The 18,472-nt window shown below is 49.5% G+C and overlaps 4 protein-coding genes across 4 annotated transcripts; 2 read left to right on the forward strand and 2 right to left on the reverse strand.

Moving 5' to 3' along the window:
• Positions 1 to 1,338: 1,338 nt before the first annotated feature.
• FIESC28_07011 (uncharacterized protein) lies at positions 1,339 to 3,201 on the forward strand (the record flags this gene model as incomplete). The annotated part of the gene is made up of 4 exons (XM_031161153.1): positions 1,339 to 1,541; positions 1,595 to 1,756; positions 1,807 to 2,681; positions 2,735 to 3,201. 4 exons carry the CDS (start codon positions 1,339 to 1,341, stop codon positions 3,199 to 3,201), a joined length of 1,707 nt encoding a protein of 568 aa, XP_031014781.1.
• Positions 3,202 to 3,764: 563 nt separating this feature from the next.
• FIESC28_07012 (uncharacterized protein) lies at positions 3,765 to 6,647 on the reverse strand (the record flags this gene model as incomplete). The annotated part of the gene is made up of 1 exon (XM_031161154.1): positions 3,765 to 6,647. The coding sequence occupies one exon, from the start codon at positions 6,645 to 6,647 to the stop codon at positions 3,765 to 3,767; it is 2,883 nt and encodes a 960-aa protein (XP_031014782.1).
• Positions 6,648 to 9,782: 3,135 nt separating this feature from the next.
• FIESC28_07013 (uncharacterized protein) lies at positions 9,783 to 11,765 on the forward strand (the record flags this gene model as incomplete). The annotated part of the gene is made up of 4 exons (XM_031161155.1): positions 9,783 to 10,050; positions 10,111 to 10,532; positions 10,596 to 10,745; positions 10,806 to 11,765. 4 exons carry the CDS (start codon positions 9,783 to 9,785, stop codon positions 11,763 to 11,765), a joined length of 1,800 nt encoding a protein of 599 aa, XP_031014783.1.
• Positions 11,766 to 13,321: 1,556 nt separating this feature from the next.
• On the reverse strand, positions 13,322 to 16,082 carry FIESC28_07014 (uncharacterized protein; the record flags this gene model as incomplete). The annotated part of the gene is made up of 5 exons (XM_031161156.1): positions 13,322 to 15,174; positions 15,229 to 15,407; positions 15,455 to 15,622; positions 15,672 to 15,933; positions 16,064 to 16,082. 5 exons carry the CDS (start codon positions 16,080 to 16,082, stop codon positions 13,322 to 13,324), a joined length of 2,481 nt encoding a protein of 826 aa, XP_031014784.1.
• Positions 16,083 to 18,472: the final 2,390 nt, after the last annotated feature.

The raw sequence follows: 18,472 nt of genomic DNA on the forward strand, positions 1-18,472 counted from the left end.
GATGACAATGTTGTTGAAGAAATGAACGTCTTGACTGAAGTCACTACGTCCAGTTGAGAAAACATATCAAGATTCCGTGACCTCCCGGGTCCCAGCAGAAATGTTTTCGGGAAAACAAGAACAGAAAAGCAGCAACAAATAAGGTTGAAACTTTCGAGTCGTACAGCCCTCACGCGGCTTGTTGGTGTGTATATTCATGCACATATGACCACGGTACCTGCATCCTTCCTCATGTCTTTGTGACAGTCTGGAACTTTTATTCTGTTCGAGTAGGGAAACACTTCGCTGATGTGATCAAAAAGCTGACAAATAGCTGCTCGAGAATCAGTTTGACACGGCTATTCTTTCCACTGGAGATACACGGTATCTGACAACTTCTAGTGCAATCATTCATGGTGACCCGAATGAGCAACTCCTTCACCTTGGATAAAGATTTGGACTTGGATTATATCGCACATGTGGCTGCATCATGCCATGAATCAGGCTTTCCTATTTGATCACTGTCAAGTAAATTTCGTACTCACATATGGGTGGAAGCACAGTTTCAGCCTCAAACACTTGGATATCTGATATACTGACAGAGGGAGGGCTGGGCTGTGAACATTTTGATATCGAGAAAGACGTTGCTTCTCATCTGGCTATCTGCACCGACTCACTTTCGGAAATGCTGTGCTTCTATTCAGACGCCGCCAGCCGGTTTCGAGCCGTTCGCTAAATTACGATTCAGGTCAGTCCCCGAATTCCTTAAGCACATGACCATTCACGTCACATTTTGGCGGTGCTTCCTAGTCCGCGATTCTTGGATGGCAGTGAGTGGATGAAGCATGGATTTATTCCATGGATGTATGCACATATATGCTCCTTCCCTCTTTGTGATTTCCCTTCCAATGAGAAGACTCTGTGCTCTCTGCCAACTCCTTCAAGAACTCATGGAGCCTACTCAAAGGGGAACTTCCTTGTTCGTAGTATATGATTTTGGGTCTTACGAATGTCATAGCAGAAACCGTCGGCCACAAGCAGTGCCAAAGCAGTGTCAGAGTAGTGTTGGAGCAGTGTTGGAGCAGTGTTAAATCAGCCAAGTGGATAAATAAGAGACTAGATTCCACCTCAACATCTACCAGTTTGCACCTGCTCGTTACCGTACCACTTCGGAGGTTGCTTCTCTGATACCCCGATACACACTCCTTGACATTCTTCCCTTCACAATCTTTTTCATCTTGTCCCGCTTGCCACAGGCGACCAAATCAACGGCAATTCTCTCAACCCAAGCAAATCCCCGCCTTCTTTCTTCATATCGCCAGTCTCTCTTTCAAAGTTCTCCCGCATCGCAAACCCATCATGGCAGGCAACTCATCCCATTCGGATCCGACATTCCTTGCCAAGCTTGCCCGTCGTCGGCAAATGGACTACGATGCTATAATTTTGTTTGCGGCGGCCATTGCTGGCCTTTACCTTGCAATTTGCATCCTCTCTCTTCTGAGGCGGCTTTGTGTTGAGGTAGGTGCCTCGCGCAAACCAAGCGTCATCACAGCGATCCTGAGGTAAAAGATTACTTGCTCTTCAAAGTGAGATCTAGAGTTTAACAATGTTGCAGGCATGTGAGAGCTTCTACTCTAGGGAATATTCCGGGACTGCCATCAGGAGGGTATACTTTTGTGATTCTTGGTTACCTGATCATCAACATTGTTGTCACTTTCACACACTTGGACAACCAAAACATGCCGCTTCTTTCTAATGTGGCCTCTCGAACTGGATGGTAGGTAATCCAGCCGTATCCTCTCATTAAATACTGACATGCAGAGACAGGATGGCCATTGGCAATTTACTCATTGTCGTTCTCCTTTCTCTCAAGAACACCCCCGTCGTCATCTTATTGAACTCGTCCTATGAGCGCCTTAACATACTCCACCGTCTAGCTGGTTATACCACCCTTATCTTTTCCATCGTTCACGCGTGCACTTATGCTGCCGTATTTGGGGCCCAAGACTTTCTAGAGCGCTTGCTTGTGAAGGAAGAAATCTTTGGCATGGTTGCTCTGGGCTCATTCATCATACTTGCATTTGCGGGCGCTGTCCTTCGAGCGTGGTGGTATGAGCTGTTCTACTACCTCCATGTGACTTTCTGGATTATCGCTGTCATCATGACTGGTCTTCATCAGCCAGAGCCCAGCAAGAAAATTCTGTACGTTATTTGCATTTCCGCCGGGATTTGGGCACTCGATCGCATCGTTCGCCTCGCCCGCTTGATCGCCAACGGCGTCAACAATACTGCCACACTCACACCACTCCCTAATGGCGGAACCCGTGTGACACTCGCAAAAACTCCCTTTGGATCTACATCCGGAAAACACGGCTTCCTTTGGATCCCTGCAGTGCGCGCCGTCGAAACTCATCCGTTTACCATGGTTGCCATCAATCCCCTGGAGTTCGTCGTGGCAGCATATGATGGGTTTACTCAAACACTGCACGACTGTGCACTCCAAAACCCTGGTATCAAGTTGAAAGCATCAGTCGAGGGCCCTTATGGTACCCTGCCTGATGTCAGAGGGTACGACAAAGTCATACTCATAGCAGGAGGCAGCGGCGCTAGCTTTACAGTTGGTGCAGTTCTCGACATGATCAAGAAACTGGACACGAGTACAGACATTGCTATCGAGTCTATCTGGATGATAAGAAACCAAGGTATTTTCCCCAATCATTGAATGAGACTTGAGGTGATTCTGACAAACTTGCAGCATTCCTTTGTTGGTTCGCACAGCATCTCGAGACCCTGCACCAGTATCGCCGTGTCTCAATAAAAGTCTACGTAACACGAGCTTCAACAGCCGAGACCGTCCCTCAAAGGCACCCTTCCACATCTTCAAATACATCCTCTAGTAGTGGGTCCGTGGATCTCGACCCAGAGAAAGAGGTGCTCGCTCAAAACAACTCCAATACCAGACCATCGCCCGACCTCGGGAGAGATGGCGATCCATTACCTGCAGCACATCCATTCACAGGCAACACCGCTATCTATTCCGGAAGGCCGGATATCGCTTCTCTCGTCAAAGAAAGCGTAGAAAGCATACCGTCTGACAAGCGGGTGCTAGTTATGGGTTGTGGGCCAAAGACGCTTATGTCGGCCGTCCAGGATGCTACAGCTGATGCTATCATGGATAACGGGGCAGGCGTAGAGTTGCATCTGGAGAAATTTGGGTGGTGATACTTTTGGCGATTGCTCTTGTTTACATGTTACGACGCTTGATGATTGATTTTCACGAATATGATGACGAGGCTGCAGTTCTTTTGACGACCAATCCATGGGGGAATACAGCAAGCAGCCTACTGAGTAGCAGAAACGCCATCCCTAGCTCAAGGGCGACAGAAACATACGGTTTAGATTCTAGTCTACACTGACACAAAGTGGTTAAATCTTTTCGTCTCTCTAGTCTAGTGAGTCAGATTGCTTAAGGCCGTGACAGCAGCTCAAGTAAAGAATTCAAAATTTTGCGATACCAGGCACGTTTCAACAAAACCTTTGCTGTCATAACAAAAATTGATTGATATACAGTATATCGGTGAGAAACTAAAACTATGTAAAGATATGTACCAATGTCCCTCCGTACGTAATAAGGACATAATGGGTATATAGCATCCGAAAAACAATTCATTCGTCATTGATCCAACCCGACGCCTCCCTTTTTTCGCTGTTCGAAACCAAGAGTCCCAAAACCTATCAGGTATAAAAACAAACAGGGATGAATATATAAAAGTCATCAACATTAATTAAAGTGGTGCGTTATCGCGGCTGTCCTCGCATTGTTGTATCGATGGCTGCGAAGAGCGGCGACGAGAGCTGAGAAACTTGGCACCTATAACTCTAGTGCCTTGAGACACCTTCCCCAATAATCCTTGGTTTTTGGCTTTGGCTGTACTGTGCCGACGGGCCCGATCTGCGATCACAGTCTCCATGGGCGAAGGCATCTCTTCGTCCAGCTGACCGAGAGCATCTCGCACAGCAGGGCAAGGGTCTACCATTCGCTTCACATCGCGAACGGACTGGAGGAAGATCGAGTAGGACATAGCGACGGCTTGGAGGACGATGACGACAATGAAAGCCGTCTTGACAGTTCCTCCGTGCTTGATGATGCCGTACATGACAAAAGGGAAGAATCCAGGGCCGGAGCTACCCATGGTGATAAAGGCGGCAGCACGCTTGGTGCGTCGGCCCTGGCCGCGAAGGCCAATAGCGAAAACGAGGGGATATATGGGACCCTCGAAGAAATAGAAGAGGACAATCGGGATAACAAGAAGGTTAGGGTTGGGTGGGCGGACAACCACAGGAAGAAGGGCGAAGAGGAAACACCCAGCGATGCAGGCGGTGAGAATGGTGCGAGGCCGGGGGAAGCGGGAGCGGTATACGGAGAGGTATGTGAGACCTGCTGCCATGAAGCGAGAAACCGCAAAGGCGGTATGCGCAATAAGGAGGTAATCGGGTATCGAGAGGCTGATGCCGGACGGTTTGTCGGGATCGGGATTGTCGCTGGCACCCTGCGCGGCATCCTCGCCGCTGGTGGGGTGGTTAGGAAGTATGGAGATCATGAGGCTTCGAAAATAGATGCTGAAACACTCCTGGGCAGCAACGTAGGTGTATTGGGCAAGGACAGCCAGAATTAAGCTCCAGGTACGGAGCTGTAGGCCGTTTCTTTTCTTCTGGGGATCCATGGGAAGATGCGTGGCGGATTGTTCTAGCTCGCGATCGCTCACTTCTGGAAGAGGCATGTAGTAAAAGAAGAGACCGAGAGCAACGCAAAGAAGCGTAATTCCCAAATACGTCCATTGGACGTTGATAAGTGTCATACTGGTAGCGTTGTTTTGCTCAACGATGCCCTTGAAAAAGACCTTTTGGGCCAAGAGACCGCTGAGGACACTGCCGATGCCTTGGATGCCCTGGGCCATGAGCACGCGAGTTTCGCCATATTCAGGAGGTCCGCAGAGTATTAAGAAGGCATTTGCGCCAACTTCAAGGATTGAAAGACCAAAACCAACGACGAAATTGCTCAGCATGAATCCAGCGTAGGATTGGGTGACAGCCGAAGGCCAGAAGATAACAGTTCCAATACCGTAAAAACATAGACCCACGATAAAAGTAACTTTGAAACCACCAACACTGTCGTGGCCGTTAGCCTTGTGCCGTTTCGATCGGTTGTGTTCGTCACGCCTCAGAATCCATTCGCCCACTAGCAGGGGTCCGAAAAAGTAACCACCACCAAAGTAAATGGACGTCATGCCAAGTGTTTCAGCAGTAGTCATGTTGTCAACGGTCGCAATGACGTTGTTCAACGTATTCAGCAGACCATATGATATACCCCATAATAGAAACAAGATGGAGACAATCGTGCAATACTTGAAAGACTCCTTCTTGTTGCACTTGAGCATACTCTTGGGTTTTGACATGTTGACAAAACCAAAGTAGACACCCTCAACGGTTCCAGTAGAAGATGTCATGGTCGTCGTTGTTTGATACGTCCCATTACTCTGAGCGGCACGTTGTCCAGGACGAGTTGGGCCTGGTTCATCGAACGGCGTAGTTAGAAATTCCATAGCGCTCATGGGCGCATTGGCATTGAGCGGGGATTGCGCATTAGTTTGCGCATTGAGTTGCGCAACCGGCGGTGGCTGCTGGATGCTGGCACGATGGCCTGTTGACGGTGAATCCGAATCGTTGGGTCCCTTAGGTGTGCTGGCTCGGGTTCCGTCGGGATCGTAGAGCATAGCAGGAAGCAGCTTGAGGACCAGAGGCTTCAGCGTCGGTACACAAGCGCACATCATTCCAACGTTGACCTCAACAGCACTCCACATGAGTGATCTCGACGCATTCCACGCAAAATCAGTTTGTCCACCGAAACGCGATTGAGGATCGGAAGTCGTACTGGTGGGTGCCGTAATAGCTTGCTGCAGATAGTAGATTCTTACTACATCGACAACCGTAACGAAGATACCGACGGTGAAGGTCAAAACCAGGATTGTCTTTTGTCGAGAAGGTAGGCGCATCCCCGTAAGGACAGGAATAGGCAGAGCGAGAATAGCCAGGTCCGTAACGATGTTAACAGGAGAGGAGCAGATAAACTCGGTGAGCAGCGGAATGCATTTTGCACTTGGGCGGTCGTCGTATTTTATATCCCAGGCAGCTTGTGTCGGACGGCATTGAAACACGTTCATAAAAGTGAGAATAATGCCAGCAATGTTGACAACGGCAAGGGTCAACCAAGAAGCAAATCGAAGTACCCTTTGAGTATGCTTGGCCAATCGGAGATAGAATATGAGTACGGATGTCTTCGTAGCCATCAACGCGGGATTGTACAAAATAGAGAAGACGTATTCGCAGCGACGGAGGGCGGGTAATCGTTGAGGATCGATGTTTTCGTCGTGTCGTCCGAGGCCGTTGTGAACGCCAAAGCAAATAGTGAAGGAGAGGAAAAAGGCGAAGAGCCATGCGAGGATCATAACGCGGTCATCCCAGGTGACATTTCGAACGATGAAGGCCCGCGAGACTATTCGTGCGGCGACAAAGACGGTAGCGAGGACAAGAGTGGCCGTCGTGACCGCAAAGACGGCCGGACCACGATCGGGAATGCCTCCATCGTCGGTAGAGGCCGAGTCGGACATGTCGAGGTAGGAGTTTGAAAAGACATGGACCCGTCACTCGTCAGATGGAGAGTGAGGTTTGTTGCTGTTGGTTGGCTTGACAAAGTTGGAGCCGTTGCTACCTGAAGGAGCGTGCCATGTCTTCCGGGAGTTTCGAATGTCGAATTGGGTTGTTGAACGGTTGCTCGACGTCGGAAGAAGCAATGCGAAGGGAAGATGAGAGGTCGAGTCTGGGTGGTTAGACTAAGTCTGTCTGGTCTCTCGTCAGATGGTGAATGGTTGTCGGCGTATTGCGGTGGCGTAGTCCTGTCTCTATACGAGAATTGTCTTGTCGATAAGATAGAGGGCGGGTATCCGTAAGAAAAATGGATGCAAGAAAGGGTGAGATTTTGCGAAGTTTGATGTGATGTGATGGGCAGGATCAGCAGAGCGAAAAAAGCAAAACCGAAGACAAGCAAAAGCCAAGCAAAAGCCAAAAGCCTCCCGACCCGTCAGTGTCAGATTTGGTTTGTCTTGCAAGAGCAAGATTCGATCCCAACCGTCAACCGTCCGGGTGGTTGTGGGAAACCTAAGGAACCTAGAAATGCGGCGCAAAAAACGGGGAGAGGTTTTTTCTTAGCGGATTTAGCGGCAGTTTTTCAGCCACCGACAGTGAGCCCAGCGCAGCCAGCAGCCAGTGCCCCTCCAGGGTTGGGGCGGGAGGCTAATTAAGAACGCCTAATCATCCACTAGTGATGTGGATACGATTTGTTACCTTTAAAACGGCATTCCTCGATGGTAATTTCAACGGTGAGAGGTGAAGCTGAGTTGAGGTAGAGCTTGTGTAGAGTTTAGACTATTTGTGACCTTGGCTGATGAGAGAGGCAATGGCACTTTTGCTCAGTTATCCCTTTGGGTGGTACTGCATGAGAACAAATGATGTGTAGTTTCCAGCTCATCGGTTGAGGGTCAGGTGACTCGAATTGAGTCAAGCAGGAATCCTGGGGTTGCAAACTAGCACTGGTACTGTACTGTAGCTAGCAATTGATCCATGGCCCTAAGCTGGACTAGGAATATGGCCAACAAGTCTGGGGCTGCTACGACAGACTCAGACTGACTGAGAAAACTCTTCAAGCAGACAAGGTACAAAACAGTACAGTAGGTAGATCTACAGAGCAGGGTCTTGCTGCTTCAAAGATACATCCATTGTCAACTCAACTCCTTGGCTGAGAATTGGGTTCTGTGGTCCAAAGAGGGGAATGATTAGCCAAGTCAATGGGTGCAATGTTAAAATGCCGCGCACTGAAATTGAGGGGAAGATGACACTGGCGCATGATGAATGGTTGATCGTCGACCTGGAGTACGTAGTAGCTTCTATCCTTTGATACACCATCGTCATCGTCATCATCATCTCCCTCCTCCAAGGACAATTGATCCTGTTCATCCCCTCAATTGGATGCCATGACATTCTTGTTTCTTCTTTACATCATGTCTTGATCTTCATTTCGGGCCTTTGATACCCTCAGGTTTAAACTGTTGGTTGTTCAAGGCTGTGTACTGTACAGTACTGTATGTATGTCCATTCTAGGTAGTTTAGACTGGACCATGCAATACCACGCAGTAGCGACTGACAACACCATCAATTCTCAGGAATCTCGGCGCCTATTTAATTTCCCCATGTTGACTGCCGCGGCTCCGCTGTCTCCCGATCTCTAATCACCCCATGCAAGTCGTACAACACAACACAGCACAGTCATCCCTCTGAAAAGCCTCCAACCCTTTCACGAGATGTTGTTTGATGATTGATGGCTGACAAGTCATCAGAACCAAGCCACTTGATTGATACACCAATCCCCCCCGCGCCGTCGTGCCGTCGCTCCTTGGTTAGGTACCTTAGTAGGTATTTTCCCCGCCTTCAAATCTCTCAATTTGTCCTCATTTGAACATCGTCAATGCTCAAAGAGTTGGATATCATACGTCATGTTTCTTGTCCTGACAGGGATCAATAAGCTTCCGCCAAGCTCCAAGTGTCCGTCAGCTCTTGACGAATGTCGCGTGTACTGTACTGTGGATTGGGAATTGATCAACTGCAAGTCAAGTTGACTTTGCTTTTTCTCGGTTGCGATACGGTTCGAGCAAATTTGCATCTATACTCCATACCTAGGTAGCTTTTCACCGCAAAAAGAAAAGACAGCGAATGATTTAGATCACTCAGCATCTGCAGCTAATATGCACGTCTGTCACGGGCCTAACCGATAATTCCCGTGTGGCACCGGCCTCGACTGGTCTTTTTCCATCCTCTCGTCTTTATTTTGCTCCGTTGCATGAGTTTTGGCCCTCACTTCGACAAGCGGTATGGCAAAGCTCTGTATAGCCACAATGGATCCTGTCTATATCTGAGAACGATGCATTAAAAACACATGGTGCCATGTCAGCAGTCAGAACGCAAATTTCAGCTGCCACGTCAAGTATAGGCAGTCCGTCTATATTATCAACTCCCCGACAATTGTCTCCATCTCTGCTGCAGTGGCCCGAGGCGCTTGTAACCGAGACAGATGCAGGGTCTTTCCACTAGCATTAAACTACTTTGCCGCGCGAAGGCCGACATAAGAAAGAGAAATAGAGAAAAAGAAAATACTCGCTTAGGATCAGATTCTGCAATCCGCCATGCTGCAGGAAAGTCTCATGCGGTGAGCTGCATTGGAGTTTCGTGCACCACAGCAAACTGACAATAACCGTAAAATAAAATCTGTACGGAGTACTAAACATGCATACCAAGTATCGTTCGTGATTCACCGCACTTTGAGGGCATGTTCTCAACAAAAAATAACGATGGAAAACAAATGTTGACACATTTGTCACACCGGTAGACAATATCTGTTCGGAGAGAATTGTGGCATTAAGCTTTCAATCTCGGCGATGAAGCCACCAAAATCAATCGGGTCCCGATCCCGTTGTCGGCGTGTGTTGCAGTTGAGCCTCCGGAACTTCGGACCTCCGACCTCCGGGATGTCCTTATCGCGATAACCATCACTAACGTCATCGCAATAGCATGGACTCACCCACGTCATTCCCACGACTATAGGCATTCCGCAAGCCTCTAGACTTTTGTCATCTAGCAATGACACTAGGTTGACTTTTCAGCCTGCTCACACTCGTTTCCCCTTTGATTGAGTCATGACTACTCCGGCACATATCTCCACCTCCGGCCCCGGCTCCGGCAGTGCCACGCCCGGTCCATCGTTCAACGTCCGTGATGAAGCGCCAGCCACTACCGAAGAGACTCCGTTGCTCGGCAGGTCCAGCTCCGGCTCATCCCTCCGGTCCATTACACAGAAAGATAGTAATTCGCGTCATGTTGAGGATGCTCAAACCGATGTCCACATCTCACTTGCCAGAGGAATCGCCATAGGCTTAAGCTTATGGCTTCTCATCTTTCTGACAGGTACAACGCCGTTCATCGCATGCTCCAACCAGTAGTGACGACTAAACTAACGTATCTCAGCATGTAATATGTCCGGCATGACCCTGATTCAAGGTGCAATCGCCGCTCAACTCGGCTCGCAAGATTCACCCGCCATGTGGTTCACCAGCGCCTACCTCATCCCGATGTCTTCTCTAGCACCTGTAGCAGGTCGTCTGGCCACTATCTTTCCCCCCAGAACACTCATTCTTCCCATTGCGGCTCTAATTGCAACTGGTAGCTTGGTCTGTGCTGTCTCAACTTCATATGGAGTGTTTGTTGCTGGGAGAGTCATCGCTGGCACCGTTGCTGCTGGTGTCTTGTCACTTGCTATAATTATAGCAATTGAGCTGGCTAGTGAGAAGTCAAGGGGCCTTGTTCTCGGTTTGATAAATGCGGGCTTCACTGCTGGTGTTTCTTTTGGAGCGATTGTGTTCGGAGGTTTAATGCCAGTCATTGGATGGGTAAGGAAACACCCGAAGGTTTCATGAAACGACGATGAATTCATTGACTGACTTGTCCTATAGCGGCCATTGTTCTGGGGCCAGATACCTTTCGCCTTTGCCACAGGTTTGGGAGTCTTCGTCAGCATACCTGCTGCGGCGGAACCACACGACACCAAGACTCCTCTCAAACAGAAGCTCGCGCGGATAGACTATTTAGGGGCTGGGCTTTTGGTAAGTGTTCTACACCATCGTTTATACAACACATTGTGGGTTACTAACTCCTACGGTAAGACTACATCGATCGTACTCTTCCTGTACGCAATTGCAGACGAGATTCAGCTCATACCTCTTTGTCTTGCACCCCCCATTCTCCTGCTCTTCCTTGCAGTGGAGGTCTATGTAGTCACAGACCCCATCATTCCTATCAAGGTTCTTTCCTCGCGAGGTATACTGTTTTCGTGCTTCGCTCAGCTGGGTCTCATGATCGCCCGCTGGAGTGTGCTCTTCTACGCACCCATCTTCATGCTGGCAGTCCGTGGCTCGTCTCCTGCGGCCGCGGGTTCGATCCTGATACCGACAAACATCGGGTTTGGTCTAGGCGGCATCCTCGTTGGGTGGCTCCATGTTCGCCGCAGCGGTGCATTTTGGTTACCGTCCATCTCCGCCTTGACCATCTTCACGATCAGCACGTATACACTCTCGCTCATCAGCACTACTAGTCTTCCCCTTGCTCTGTTTCTCGTCGTCGTGTTGATCAACGGCCTCGCGACTGGTGGGAGTGTAAACTACACCCTTGCACATATTTTGCATCTGAGCCATGATGATACTCGCTACATTGCTACCAGTCTGCTGGGCACGTTCCGCGGTTCCGGTTCGAGTTTTGGTACGGCGGTTGCCGGTGGGATATTCTATCGTTTGCTACGGGGAAGTCTACTAGCTGGGTTCCTTGAGCTCGACGGCGGTGAACGGTTGAGCCATGATCGGCAACAGTTGGTTTCCAGACTTGTCAATACTCCAGGGCTAGTGCACGGCGGTAATTTAAGTCGCGCCGAGCAAGAAGTAGCGATTGAAGGTTACGCTGGGGCTACCAGAAGCGTCTGGCAAGCCATGGCGGCGCTGGGTATCGTTGTTATTGTGTTTCAAGCTTTGACAGGAAAGAAAGCGCCGGCTGACAAGCGGGAGGCTGAGCAGGTCGACGAAGTAGCGGCGACGGCAGTTGTGACAGAAAACGAGGGCGTTGAGGAAGCGTGAAGGCCAAGGCGTTGAGTTATCAGTTTAGAGTTTGACGTTTGTGTTTCTAGCGGTTTAAGAATAATCTATTCTTGGTCTTAGGCCTTCCTTTGAACGCCATGACCACGGACATGACTCGGGCGTAGACAAGGTAATAGAATGGCGCAATTGCTTTGATTTGGCTTTCTTTGCGTTGCAGGTGTGGCTGATGATGATTCAAACATTGTTTGCTGCACAGCACTGGCCATACGATGAGAGAATCTATGTTTATCAAGAAACATGTCTCGAGTGTAGTAAAACAATTTGTGCCGGAGCTACGGCCAGCACGGGACGATCACCACCGTGCGCGGATTGTACCTACAGTACATGTAAGTTGACCGATGAAACATGGACACATGATGAATATCAGTATCGGCTTATGCTGAGGATAGCCTTGCATACATATGCTGATATATACCTTATGATAATCATAACTCAGGCACTGCACCGATTTATCTGTGTAAAATTGCATAGTATTTGCATAGATATCGTAAGGTACCTAGGCGAACCAATTGCAGAGCCTCGTTGAGCGATCAATTGGCCGATGTTACTGCATGCATCCCTGTCAAATCTCGCTTTCTTTTCTTTTTTCGGGCAAACGCCTATCTTGCAACGCGGCGGGCCGCCCAGCCCTTATGTGAGCCAATGCCTAAGCTTATATACCCTCACACATGCTGATATCCATATCTACACCTACCAAAGCTGCCAAATCAAGCGCACTACGTACATATCGTCTCAAGTCTTTGCCCCACATGCAAATCAATCCCAAATCCTGGTAATGCAACGCCGTTAGATAGATCTTGCCGGTCGACGCTAGTGAGCAAGCTTCTTTCACATTCGTCACCTTCAACCGCACTAAAGTACGTAACTCAACTAGGCTAGGGCAGGGCAGCGCGATCTATGTTGTATTGTCTGCTACCACTTGAGATGCTAGCACTACTACTGTACCATACTGCCTAACTTGGGCCATGATCTCCAAAGAGAAGCGCTCCAATCCCCAACCCTGAACATTTTGCTTAGAGTTTACCATCCATACCAAATCATTCATTATCTGCAACATTGACCGTTTGATTGAGGGATATACACCATGATTGTCCTATGCGACTCGACGAGATGGCATCATGTTCTGTTTCACTTTCTTTTTTTTGTTCGTATCCAGTTGTTTCGAACCTAATATACAATGGCTATGCTTTTCCCAGATGTTTCATCAAATGTTCGTTGTTGTTTTGGGGGATCCTGCCCTCGTAATACAATCCTCTGACTCAGCCGTGTGTATACGCCTGTAAATGCTGCAAGTTTCCGTTGCGCCCCAATCCCAAAAAGAAAAAAGTATGCATGGCTCCCAAGCCGTGCTGAGTTCAAAACATGGCCCCCTAAAATCCTCCCCATCAGGTCTAAGTGATGGGGGAAAAGAAGTGAAGAAAAAGAATTGAAGAAGAAGAAGAAGATAAAGGTGAAGAAGAAAGAAGAAAGTCTAAGTGATTGAGATAGCTTTCATGGTAGAGACAAAGCATATTCTCTATCGCTCAAACACGAAGTCAGGCATTCGAGCCAGAATTGCCAAGAAAGAAATCGATATCACCCGCATTGCCGTTTTGGGCACGGTTCTCGTTCTCGGCCAGTTGCTCTAGAAGAGCCAGGAATGGATCCTTTTCCTCCCCTTGGCCCGTTCCAGTGCTGCCGTTGTTGCTTCGAGCCCCAGGGCTTCCTGCTGCGGGTCTGGTTTGAGTGAGATGCATCTTGTTGTGACCATCGTCGGTTTGCCAAGCAGCGGGACTACCAAACGCATTTGTTGGCACTGTTCCAAACATTGCATCGTAACCCCCATTGGCTTCGTTGATCATGCCCGGGCCCGAGTTAGTTATACTCGATCCAGAGCCATAGCTGTATGGGGGGCTAAACGGTGAACCACCCATCGGGTGCATGTTGTGAGATGAAACGGCATGAGACGTAGGCGACATGGTGAATCCTGCTGCAGCGGCAGCGGCAACTGCGGCGTTGTTTGAGGATGCATCACTCATGTGCTCATGCATAGTGTATATATCGTGGTGCTCATGGTGACCCGGTAGTGATGTGGGCGTCGCGAGGAGACCAGGTGATGAATGAGGCATTCCTCCAGATGTGTAGGAAAACGATCGACGGGCGGTACCTGGCGTGGGGAGGCCCGTGGCAGATAGTGCAAGGCCTGAGATTACCTTCACATCAGGGCGTCTGCGGTTGATAGGTCCTGGTGGTGCTGTGTTCTTTCGTTTGAGGTTAGGGCGCTGGGGTCCATCGACACTTCGTACTGTTACCTCGGCAGCAGGCCCAACACCAATATCGATTCCAACGTCTGAGAGACGGAGATTGGCAGCGTCGAAGCTGAATGATGGGCCACCAGGCCCACCTATGTTTGAGTAACGATCAAAGAAGTCTTCGCTGTGGAACCCGGGTGTGTAGCGCATTGAGCTGCGCGTTAGCGCCTTCACCAATTCACTATGAGCATGGCTGATGTCCTGCAGAGTTTCGCGTTGATGCTGTACTGTGGCCCAGGCATATCGAAGCTCGTTAAGGAACTGCATCTCACTGGAGAGGAACTCTGCTGCGGAGCCGAAGACATTGACTTCGCCTTGACTTCCCTGCTGGCTGTAGTGGGCGCCATGAACGTGAACTGTGCCTGCTGTGCAAATACAGTATCCCACGAATGAAGGCCAGTCAACGATGCCAGACTGTTTTCCAAGTTGAACCAACTCTATAATTGCATTGGCATGAAGAAAACACATATTGGTGGCTTCAATCTGCCACGACTGGTGCTGTCCTGTTTCAGCCAGCTCTGCTAGGTCAATGGGCAGAAACGGCCTGTAGAGCAAGCAGTGAATGAGATGGTAGACGAGCTTGCTGAGCAGCAGAATGGTCGAGTCGGCTTGTCTGAACAGCGTGCCGAGGTTTGAGAATATGTCTTGGGTTCCAGAAGCCCAAACATCAAGATCTTGACGAATTTTAGATATGGTGGAAAGCGTGTGCCATGGGAAGTGGGAGTCCGCCTTGACACCACCTGCAGCCAAGTATCGATTCGTGTTTCCTAGGACTCGCGTGATATCAATGAGCATGCCCATGCTTCCTTGAGGCTTCTTCTCGCTGCCCTGAAAATACTGCAGATTCGATCCAGTTTGAAAGAACTCTCCTTCCACCGGGAGGGAGACCGAGTTAGGGGACCAGGATGGAAGGCGAAGCAGGATGGTGTTGTCGCTGATCAGGCTTGGTCGCTTGGAACCAGTCGCTTGGAATCGGTCAAGTAGGTAGCAAGTCCAAAACAGTCGACGTCTCATTTCTCGTTCGATTGGGGTCATGCGTGCTTGAGCATCGGTCTCCTTGTGTATTTCGAGTGCCATTGCCATGCCGATGGCAGTCGCTTAGAATGGTTAGCACGTATGTCATAGCACTAGACCCTGATATTGATGCTTACTCATGAGCATGTACGCCTTTTTGCCTTTGCCTGTTGCTGTGAAGGCACTGACCAACAACAAAAGTGCTTGTAAGCCATCTATCGACGGTTCGTCGGTATTAATCTCCCGTCTAGCCCGCGCTGCGAGGTCTTCACTAAGATTGGCAGCTGCTTGATATCCACTGGCGTCGGCAGTATGTCTAATAATGGTCAGTTGAGGGGTCCGTGCTATTGAGGGGAAACGCACCTCGCCGCCACTGCTGAAATAGCAAAAGACAAGAATCTCGGAAGTTGGTTTAGTTGATGTCTCTGTCGAACTGATGATTCATCGACGATGTAATACGGCTTGCCATGGAATCTTGCGAAATAAGTGTCGAGGAGACCCTCGGTCTGGGAGGGAGGGGGTGATGGATCCCTAATGAATTAGTTATGCGTTCAAAGGATAATACGAATGGGAAACAAACCGAGATACCGGAGAGAGCGAGTTCCTGTTAACAGGAGAGGTGCGCGGATCGATTGCGGCACGTTTCGCAACCGCTTTTCCAGTCTCGGTAGTTTGAGAACCAGATTCTGATGTTTCCGCGTCACCAACTCCTGGCAGGTTTGAGGTCGCAAGCGACACATCGTCCTCGCCCTTTTCTCTTAACTTTGCCTCAAGTCCATCTACTCTTTTCAGGAGGGCTTCCAAGACATCTGTCTTAGGCCCGCGCTTTTTAGGCACAGCATCTGCAACCGAATTAGCATACATTGATTGCTTTCTAACTTGGATGACCTTACCATAAATGCAGGGACATTGGAAAACCTGGCAGGCCTCGCAGGAAGGTCGAAGTCGATTGCACTTGATCTATTGCAATACCAGTTAGAGTAAGGACCATTGTAACTTGGTAGTGTGTCTTGCCTTGCGCTTCCGACACGACTTGCAGTTCATCGATTCTCGTGGTTCATTGCTCATGCGTCGAGTAGGAAGACGTTCGATCCCAACTTGAGGCCGGGAGATGGCCACAGTGTGGACTCCAGGTATATGAGGAACGTTCATTGCGTCGTACATAGAAGTGGTCATGTCTGGGCTGACGAAAAGGAGTGTGGTAGTTGGTGTGCGTTAGGCCTTTGGGCAACCTCGTTTTGTGTTAATGAAATTCGTTGTCGTAAATGAAAAGATTCGAACAAAGAGATAAAGATATGCTAAGATGATATGTGAAGCAAAACGTCGTCGGTCATTCCAAGCACCGTCAAGTACAAGCACTCTCCAGAGGGTGTGTATCAGCAGTGCTAGTTTGTTGATGTAGTTGGCAAGTTGTCAACTATATGTTGAGATGGTGTAAACAGAGCGGTAGTGTTCTACCAAAATGTCCAGTAGAATGAACGTAGATGAAGACGGAAATGGAAAGAGGAAATCGAGCCTTGAAGTAAGGTGAGGCGCTGTAGAACATGGGCGCCAGCACGGTAGTATATTGACTTTGAGACCCAGAATTGAACGACTGACCCGACCCGAACCCCAGTCGCCGGTCTCATTCTGGTTGTTGCCAATGTGGAGGTGGCTAGTGGCAGGACTGGGGTGTGGGCATGAATGATGAGATGGTGGTGTCGATGTTGGGATGGAACAAGGTGGGGAAACGGAGGTCGAGATTAGAATCCCTTTGTGGACGCCGTTCTTGAATGCTGGTTTTAGCCCGACAGGCATGGTTCCGTTCAACTGTAACCAGCACAACGTTCTTTAAGGAAGAACGCACATACATACCTCCATTATCGATGTCAGCCGTGCCAGTGCTGCGTGCCCGACGGAAAGCCGACGATGTAATATAGTCACCCCCAACCGGTACAGCAGGCTAAACCCCCAAAGAATGGTAACCTGCTGTAAAGTCCTCCCCCCCAAAGCACCAAACCGGGGAACTGCATGCCCTGAAGCCGTCCATTTCTGATACTCTCATAGATGTAGCATTAGCCCGAGGTATCTGTTGATCATGTCTGTTTTCTCCTGCGCCTATTGTTTGACGCTGAATAGGTCTGGGATACGCCGACCTGATCGAGCCATGGGCTGGAGCAATGACCGAGAGGCCCCGTACTCGGTCCCATTGCTAACGGCCTGTATCCGTAGTTGTCGCTCCTTTTTACAATATGTAAATGACCCTGGGTTGTGGGCTCCCTGTATGGGTACTGTACTGTATTAGACAGCTGCCACCAGGTTGACTGGGACCAGTAGAATACGTACCTGGCTATGTATTCGTCTGTGCAAGGGAGAAGATGGTGAGTTCCATGACCAGAAACTCGGGCCTCATTAGCGAAAGTAGCAGGGGTAAGGTTGACAGCGATTAGAAGCGATTCATCTTACGGTTTCTCGGAGCAGTAGTACAGTAGATGGCTTACCTGAATGTCAGATTCTGTAACAGCCAGAGCGGCAAAGTGCCGCTACCTACATCTGGGACTACGTCAAAATCGATGTGGTGGAGGGCATCTTCAGTACAGTTCTTGTTTTTGAGTTATGACGAACAGAGACACCGTATGCAAGGAAGGCATGGGTAATCAATGCTCTGTCGGTCGTGAACAGGATGGCTCGAACGACGAGACAAAGCTGAGGCTGAACAAGGCTCTCTTTTGGTCAAAAGGTTAAGATCAATGCCGGACCCAAGCCCACGGGTCCTCCGTTGAAGGCACGATGCATCGGTAGAGCAGGTACTAGGGGACCAAGCCCTTTGGGATAGAATACCTAGTTGAACCATGAAGGTAAGGCCAGACGTGAGAAAGCTTCGCTTCGGAGTTCCAGTATGAGCGGGGTCCCAGCGTGGATAATCCTGGATGTCAAGCGTCAAGGTGGAAAATGAATGGGCAAGTAGGAGCGATCTAAGCTTCCTGGTTCCTGCTTGTCATTTCGTGGCTTCTGTCCAAGCTTTGCTTCTATCTGCACAGCGTGGCTTCCAATGGCACATGGCTGGCTGCTGATCTAAGGAAAGAAGGGCCTGACAGCCGGTAGTCCGGCCAAGCCCAGCAGTCTATAGTGCCTTAAGTCAGTATAGTCTAGGTACTATGTAGTGGCGTAAGTGGAAGTGGGTGCCTGCTTGGGGGGGTTTCTGTTCCTGTTCCTGTTCCTGAGTTAGCAGACACCTCGCTTAAGCATAGCGGGAACCGCGTTGTTTGGGGCTTTAAATGGGGCGGCAGGGGCATCTCTAACAGCTAGGAAGGAACGGGGCCGAACGGACAACAAGCTGGAAAGATGCGATAGGTTGGGATGCGTTTGTGCCTTTTCGGTGAGCCTGAAACCTCTCAAGGC

Source organism: Fusarium coffeatum, assembly GCF_003316985.1.
Source record: "Fusarium coffeatum strain FIESC_28 chromosome Unknown BRIP53273_contig_151, whole genome shotgun sequence".
Lineage (NCBI taxonomy): Eukaryota > Fungi > Ascomycota > Sordariomycetes > Hypocreales > Nectriaceae > Fusarium > Fusarium coffeatum.